General features: G+C 44.0%; 1 protein-coding gene across 1 annotated transcript; it reads left to right on the top strand.

Moving 5' to 3' along the window:
* Positions 1-6,912: 6,912 nt before the first annotated feature.
* Positions 6,913-8,355, top strand: LOC119572546 (tigger transposable element-derived protein 6-like). The gene is made up of 3 exons (XM_037919650.1): positions 6,913-7,440; positions 7,532-7,825; positions 7,921-8,355. Exons 1-3 carry the CDS (start codon positions 6,913-6,915, stop codon positions 8,353-8,355), a joined length of 1,257 nt encoding a protein of 418 aa, XP_037775578.1.
* Positions 8,356-8,972: the final 617 nt, after the last annotated feature.

Raw genomic sequence — 8,972 nt, forward strand, 5'->3', positions numbered from 1 at the left:
TCTGTGAGGCTGCTTGATTTATGGCACTGACAAGTCTGGCTTCAAGTACTTCCACGTTTTCACTCTGTGGGGGTCATTGCTTCTAAGACAGTGGGCCAAGGCATCCTGAAAGGCTTGCCAGTTGGCCTTGTCTCTTTTCCATCTTGGATTTGGTTGTGGCATTTGGGCTGGGTCAGCATCCATGAGGGTAGTAACAGTGCCATAATGGTCACTTGTGACAGTCTCATCGACACACCATCTAATTCTCTCCACCAGAGCCACAGTGGCCAGGATAAGGTCTAGGACCCCTCCTCTGAAATGTGTTCGCTCTTGGCTGTTGAGAAGAGCGATCTCGGGGAAAGTCTCAAGCACGTTGGCTATGTGATGGCCTGCCGCATCTGGTGCCCTGCAGGGAGCCAGGATGGGGTGTGTGCATTGAAGTCTCCCCCTATGATCACTCGGTCTTGTGCTGCAGTAGCACAGACCTGGCTGATGTCTAAGCTCCTACAGCCTGGCCGGCTGTACACATTGTACAGCTTGAGGCGGCCTCCAGTCAGGTGAATCTCAACAGCAAGAGATTCAACAACGTCTCCACAGTGCGTGCATCAGCTATTGCGGAGCAAGGGATTGTTGCTCTGATCAAGGTGATCAAGCCTCTTTTGCCAGCTATGCTTGGCAGCATGAAGACATGATATCCTGAGAAGCGAACAGTCCCCTCTATTAATGTCTCCTGGAGCATGACAACGTCATTGTTCCTTGATCGCGCAATTGCATTCTTTGTATTGAAGCCATAGATGTTCCACTGTAGTATGCTTAGATTGTGTGTCATGATGTTACTTGGTGATAGTAACATCAGAGACGTCTTTATATTCGGCTTCAGAGTCGGAGTATGACAACTATATTGTGAAGTCCTCGCAGGTTGAGGGATCTTCGTCTGTTGTCAGGCTAACCGTGGGTCCACTGGGAGGTGGAGAGCCTTTGGTAGCTCTGACTTTTGTGAATTTGGCTTTTCTCACTTCAGTCTTTATCTGTGCATCTGTGCGTGGCCAGGGTTGGGTTGGGGAGGGGAGTCTCGTCCTGGGGTGAGGGTGGGGCTGCTTTGGCTCTGTTCAGCTTCCTCCCTTTCAGGACTGCGACAGTCTGGGTCATTGCCGTCATGGCGACCGTGAATGCCTTCTCCGCCTCCTCACTGGACTTCTCCAAAGCTGTTGCTACTGCAGTGACTACAGCAGTCAACAGGAGAGTCATATCTTCCTCATCAAAGAGGTGATTATCGTCTGTAGGGGAGGCTTTTGCAGTGTTCTTTGAACCTTTGTTCCTGTGGTTCTTCTGCACTTTAGTGATGGTGGGAAACTCCTTTTTGTTGAGATATCCGGTGTTGGCTGTGGAGGGGTTTCTTTCCTCTTAGGAGGTCGGGAAGTCTGTTATCTTTTGCTCTGTCCCCAGACATGGCTGCCTGGAGGAAGAGGCACCCATATACTAATCTTTGGCAAGCATGCGGTATAAATACAATCTGGGAGATATAGGGTCAGCCAAGCGAGGCTGTGCCAGTGCAGAGGGAGGTGATTGTGGCGGATGACTCGGTACGGAGGGAAACTACGCGAGGCTGTGCTGGTGCCTAGTTAAGTGATTGTGGCGTCCGCCACAAACCTGACCTCATAGTCCTATCTGCAAAACCTTTTTCTTTAACCCCATCCTCACTTTTACAACAAAGAACATCCCCACTTGATCCACAGACAACAGGCACAAAACATAGATTACATGCCCAGATGATATACATTAAACTCACTATAAGAATGAGAGTAATTTTAATGTACCACTGATTTCATTTTACTTTGGAATATTGTTCCCCTAGGTCCTGCCCAAGGCACCCCAGGGTGCCGTGCTATCCAGGTTTGGGAACCAAATGTGCTAATCATTTTTTCTGTAGAGTGAATGGGAGATTGAGAGGGTGGATGAGGGATGGGTTTTTTTTGTCATGATAAGACAAAAAGAAAGGTAATTGGTTGGTGGGGATAAACATCTGAGGGGCAGAGGAAGAGGCAGGTGTAGGGAAGATGCGGTAGGAGATGAGGTGGAATTTTAGAATGTCTGATGTGATGGGTAGAGTCAGGGGGGAAGGAATAGGTTCGGTACCTATTCCTTCTGTAGAGATTGGCGTGTCTGGATTTAGAATGGCAAAAGAATTTGAGTGGGAGAGAGAGGGCTTTGATATGGGAATGTAAGGAGTGAGAGAAAGGGACACTGGGGGAACTGTAGAAACATTTTAGGAACAAGGGGGAGGGGCAGAGCAAAGAACTGAACTGGAGTGCGGAACAAAAGAGAACCCTCATTAGCGTGCTGCCTGTCTACGTCTGCATAATGTGAGGTCAGATTTGAATCTGAGGACTGTCACCTTGGACCCGTACATGCAAGCACGGCAACCCCTATAACATACATTATGGGAGCCACCACAACTGACATGTGTGACTGCACAGGACAGTTTGAATGGTCATGGTAATGGGCAGTGGACTGTGGAGTGACAATGTTATGCAAGATGGTCAAAGCGCCAATATATCTGACACTGACGAGGGAGGGGTCGATATGGCCGGACTGGGAAGGACTTGCCTATATTAACATCATTGGGTAGGTCATGCCTAAGGAATCTAATTTTGGCATTATTGGTGAAGGACCTTCGGCGGCCTCTGGAGATAATAGTGTAGATCTGTAATGACACTGCATCATAGTCAACAAGGCAGGCAAACAGGTTTTCACAGTCTGGCCATTCTCTGTCATAGACAGAAAAATCAACCGTGGGGATGGAAACAGTTCCGACACAAGTATTATGAGAAGAGTGAGGCTAGGCAGGAATAGGTTTGCCAGTGAGGTCAGGCAAGCGAAACCAGTACCCGAAAAGGATTTGGAGCCGTCTGTATGGACATGGGTTCTGGAGAAGTGATTACAGATATGTGAAAGAAAATGTGTGGGGACAGGTGGGATGTTTGATTTGGGTGGATCAGGGAAAATAGAAGAGTAAATATAAGAGGAAGGTATTAGCCAGGGAGGTAAATATTGTGCAGAAAGAGGAAGGGATGGAGTGAGTGACTGAAGAGCATATCATCCATACGAACAGGAAAAGAGGTAAGTAAACGTGGAAAGGAAGAGAAGGTGTAAAGAAGTGATTGAGGGACGGTTAGTTTGGAGAGAGAAATTTGGTGAAAACGAGCATAGCATCTTAGAGACAAAAGGGCATGACGTCGAGAAAGGGATGGTAAGCCTAATTCGGTATATTGGCTCTCAACTGAAGAGGATCGAAAGGCGCCTAGGGCTAAACGGACACAGCAATGGTGGATTGTGTCAAGGTGAGTAAGAAGAGAGGTAGAGGCAGAAGAATATATGTCATAATCAAGGGTGGAGAGGATTAGGGTAATATGGAGATGGAGGACTCTTTTCCGGTCCCCAGGATACATGAGAGTCTGTAAGAGTCGGAGGCAAAGATGGCTAAATCATCTAAGTACAGTGATGACTAGACCTTAGTGGCAAAATGCCACATACCTAAGGGACCAAAAGGCTTGTTGGGGCCATGAGACCCCTAAGGTAAGGAACCTGGGTTGGGGAAGTGGAAAGAGAGGGGTGTCTGCTTCTGGTGTCCTTAGGGATACCTTCGAACTGCCTGTTAGTGTTATCGATCATTTATGTTTACACTGTGCATATTACAATGGACATATAAATCTACCGTTTTCTCAGACTCTTTGAATGTTTAAAACTTTAATGTTTACATTTGCTAATATCGAGGTTATATTCATAAATCAATTTCAAAAGATATCAATACATACATATATATATATATATATATATATATATATATATATATATATATACACACATATATATATGTATATCCACACATACACACATATATATAGTGAGGAGTGCAGGGGGGAGGGGTTAATGATTACAGAGCAAAATAAGTGTGCTTGACATCAAAGGTCATATAGCACTATAGAAGGGAATAGTAGTGAAAAGGCTAAAGAGGTGGGGTTGATGATTGAATGTTATACATGTCAAAACTTACATAGCAGTTCAGGATACTATGACAATGAAATTGGCAAAGGGGGGGTGAGGATAGAGAGGGTGAGTAAATGGGCTAATGTAGGGATTAACAAGGGTGATTGCAGCAATGGAGAAAAGTTTTAAGATCCCAGTTTCATGGGAAATGTCAGGAGGGAGAGAATCCAGGGAAAGGAGGTTGTTATGACAGAGGTTTTGATCTCAGTTTCATGGGAAATGTCAGGAGGGAGAGAGTCCAGGGAAAGGGGGTTCACTAGTGTTAATACAGATGAAGCAGGAGGGAATGGGATGTATTGGGAGGGAGTGGGAGGAAGGGATGTAGGGGACATAAATAGGAGGATGGATGTTAGCAGTTACTTTGAGGAATGAGAGCAGAGAGATTGGAGAATAGTTGAGGTGTAGGCATGTTATCTTGGGTCATGATTGGATAGTTTTGAATGTCTTCGAGAGTTTCTGTAGTGGATTTCGTTGGGGAGGTCTGAGAAACAAAGGTTTTCTTGTGACGAATTAGGCGTCTAAGGGTTAGAGGAAGAGGTAGGTGGAGGAGAGGGTGTGGTAGAAGACGGAGTGGAACATTTGTCTGGTGCAGGTAAAGAGAGAAGGGAGAGGGATAGGTGTCAGAACAGTGGTAGAGACTGAGGTGTCTGGATTTAGAATTGCAAAAGAATTTGACTGGGAGGGGGAGACGAAATGGAGATGTGAGATGGAGGAGAAATAGAAACAGGGGGATGTAGAAACATCTTGGGAGGAAGGGGGAGGGGTGGAGTGAAGTGCAGCACTGGAGTAGGTAGTAAGAGAAAAACCTCGTCTATGTGCTTCCTGCCTGGTCTCGTATAAAGTTTACCTCTGAGAGTTGCCACCTCACTCAGACTTGTATGTTGGGGAGCCCCTATAAAATGATTATGGGATCCACCACAACTGGCACATGTACATGTACTGAGAGAGGGATGAGGCTGGGCAAGAATGGGTTTGCCAGTAAAGCCAGTTAGGGTTGATAATGCTATAGTTTGGGATTCGGATGTAACTGGAAAAGGCAGGAACGATCGGGGCGGCTGCGGAAAGAAACTTTGCCTAATTGTTTTTGGAAACAGTGATGTGGAGGGAATCACGAAAAATCGATCCCATTTGGCTGGGCTAAACAGAGTACAGTCGAATCTGTCTATCTCGACTCTGTCTATGTGGATTTTTTGTATTTTTTATTTGATCTAATTTTGCTGGTCTCAACTTTTCCCCATTGACTCCAATGGTAAAAGACTCTGTCTATGTCACTGTGTCTATGTGGATTTTCTGTCTATCTGGATTCGATTTTCTGGTCCCAAGCATTGTCCTCAACTCTGTCTATCTAGACTTTTTGCGAAATTGCCGCGAACATGCTGCGAACTTACCTCATTTTGATTGGTCAAAGTGTAAGCCAATGGAATTTGAATTGATGCTAGACATAGGTTGGGTTCACACTTTCTCTGTTTCGCCTTATTTATCAGTGAAAGTTGTACTCACCTGTGATTCTAGTGGACCACGTTGTTACGCTATACGTTATTAATTAATGAATGTCATTGACAAATCAGGCTGGAACAAAGAAGTGTGAAACTCATCCTTGTCTCTAACAATAATTATGTCACACAAAAGGGTGAACTTCCTCATTACTAAATTGATAGATAAACCCGAACACAAAAGGGTGACAGATTGGTTGATGAATAGATTACTAAGTAGACAAAGGAAAAAAAAATAAATTTGTGTTTGTTTGGCTCTCTGAAGCTGATTTTCTATTTTTACTATACCATCGCGCGGAGGCATGCTAAACATGGTTTATTGACTCCAATTGAAACGACTTGGTAATCTGACAATAGAACGAAAACCGTACGGTCGCGAGGCAAGTAGTTACGCTATAAGCGATTTATTGAAAACTGTGAATGAAGACACACACCAAAGGGCTGGAGTTTTCCATGGAATTTTCCCCTTTTGTTTATATTTACTCACAGATTGTGTTGAAGTCCCCCCCAAAAAAAAAGGTGTTTGCGCGAGTTAATGTTGAGGTGATGTACAATTTCATATAAATATGAGGCCGAGCTGCCACTTGTCATATCACCAAAATTATTCATAAAGATTTGCTTACTCAGTTATTGACTACTAGCTAGACACTTTGCTCAGTACATTGTAGGATTTTATTTGATTAGTAATATTTATCTTGGTCAAATTGCAAGGTGAGTGCTTTTTCCATTGTAAAGTCATATTGTGCTGGGTGATTCGTAATGTAGACCGAATTGTTATGGCCTTTTCACAGAGTAAAGTACAATCAAGCGTGTGTATACAGGCTTAGACCACGATTCGCATGGATAGATACGTTCTAAGGGCCAGCCAGTGCGAAGATTTTCCCCTTAGACAGCTCTCTCGTTGAAATGTATGGAAACGCATGGCGTTTTGACTGGGCCGTATACAGCACACATTGAATTGAACTGGTTGATTCGTAATGTGACCGATTTGTTATGGCCTTTTTACATTGTAAAGTCATATTGTGCTGGTTAAGCCACCAGATTTTTATTTTTCCAGCTAAGAAAAAAAAAAAAAAAAAAAAAAAAAAAAAAAAAAAAAAAAAAAAAAAAAAAAAAATTATATATATATATATATATATAATATATATATATATATATATATATATATATATATATATATATATATATATATGGACTCCCCACTCCCACCCACAACCTCTGGTACCATTACCCCCGGGATACCTTCCACCCCTGTCACCCCAAGGACCCCCAACACTTACTGCAAGGGCTTTGTTCAGGGGAACTCCTGTGAAAAGAAAATTAGAATGCAAAACTTTAAATATTATGCACTCAGCCATTCTAGCTGTTGAAAAGAGAGACAAAAAAATTTAAGATGTGGCAAAGGAATTTGATGTGCCCCCAATACCCTGTCTGGTTGCTTAAAAAAACATGGACACAATCAAGGCCGACTTTGAGGGGGTCAGTGCAGAAAAAAACGGGGGTTAAGCATGCACCCTTAGATGAGCAGCTTCACAGGTGGTTCTTGGACAAAAGGGCTAAAAATCTACCAATCACTGGGCCCATTCTACAACAAAAAGCACATGAGATAGCTGATAGGATGGGGATCACAGGCATGTCATTCAGTGCAGGGTGGCTCACATCTTGGAAGGCAAGATATAACATCTCATCCAAAGTCATCAGTGGGGCAGCAGCAGCAGTGGACCTGGGGGTGGTTGACAACTGGCAGACAACAACATTGCCTGAAAATTTGAAGCAGTATCCCCCCTCCCACATCTACAATTGTGATGAAAGTGCCCTGTTCTACAGGCTGCTGCCCAACAAGTCCTTGGTCATGAAGGAGGACACCTGTCATGGGGGTAAGAGACCCAAGGCCTGCACCAATATGGATGGTTCAGATAAGGTAGAGCTCCTGGTAGTGGGTAGGGTGTGGAAACCCAGATGCTTCAAAAATGTGAAAAAACATCCCACTGGATTACTATGCCAACAACAAGGCCTGGATGACCTCCAACCTCTTCACTCAGTGGTCCAAGAAATTGGACAGGAGGTTCAAGAGGGAGGACAAGGTGGCCCTCGTCCTAGACAACTGTCCAGCCCACCCAGGTCAAGTTCCAGGCCTCACCAACATCACCCTGTTCTTCCTTCCACCCAACACCATCAGCAAAACCCAACCACTTGACCTTGGCATCATCCAAAATCTAAAGATGTACTACAGAGAGGAGTTGTTGCTGAGAGTGATCAAGGCAATGGACTCTGCTGATACCACCACCCCACTCCCAAACATCAATGTGCTGCAGGCCTTGAGAATGTTAAAGCTTGCCTGGGCATCTGTCACCCCCAGACTATTGTGAACTGCTTCTAAAAAGCAAAGTTCGTGCCCCAGGATGACCCCAAGGATGACATTCCCCTATCTCAGATGGCAGTGGATGAGGATGACATTCCACTTGCCAGCTTATTCAAGCAAGCCAGCCAGTACATGGAAGTAGAAGGCACACTGGATGACTACCTCAGTGCTGGCCAGGACCTGACAGCGGTGACTGCGGAAACTGAGGACATCTTTGAAAATGTGATGTCCAAGCACATTGGACCTCGGGACATCCAGGAGGACGAGGAGGACCTGGACATCACCCTCCAACCCCAGCCACCAAGTTGTGAAACCATCTTTTCACATCTTGAGGACATCCAGCTGTTCCTGGAAACCTATCCAGACATACCTGATGAGTTCCAACACATCCAGAGAATAGCCAGAAGAACAAGAGTCAAGTCCATGAACAATAAGAAACAGAAAAGAATAGCTGACTTTTTCACACACAAGTGACATTATCACCGCAATATTGCCGCAATTATGTTTTAAAGTATTCAGGTAATCCAAAAAAAATTGTAACAACTCCTAATTTCTTTTATAAGTTCTAGATCACTATATTGTGTGTCAATTCAATGTAAATAAAGCCTTGAATATATAAATATCATCTAATCAATGTAGCTGTTATGGTTATTCATTGATCACTTCATCCAGTAATTGCTGACACAACTCCTAAGCTTGCCTCTGTCTATGTGGATGTTCTGTCTATGTCGATTTTATAAGTCCAATCCCCACAGAATCGAGATAGACAGAGTTGACTGTATTCACAAGATGTTTGTAGAGGTGGGGGCAATAGAAGGATTGGGATGTGTGGAAAAGGGAGTAGTGTTGACAGAGGTAATACTGTGGAGAGGTGGACAATAAGGCTGCAGAATATTAATAAGTGATGATGGGGTACTTGAAAGATTACTAGTTAATGGTTAGAAGAAATCAATGTGCTAGATATCAAAGGTCATAGAGCACTATGCTAAAGTATTGTAGCGAAAAGGGTAGACATGAGTTTAGGATTCGGTTAAAATGTGTTAAATGTCAAAGGCTGTAGAGTGCTGTAGGATAGAAAAGGGTAGACGTTT

The sequence above is a fragment of the Penaeus monodon genome, chromosome 4 (assembly GCF_015228065.2).
Source record: "Penaeus monodon isolate SGIC_2016 chromosome 4, NSTDA_Pmon_1, whole genome shotgun sequence".
NCBI lineage: Eukaryota > Metazoa > Arthropoda > Malacostraca > Decapoda > Penaeidae > Penaeus > Penaeus monodon.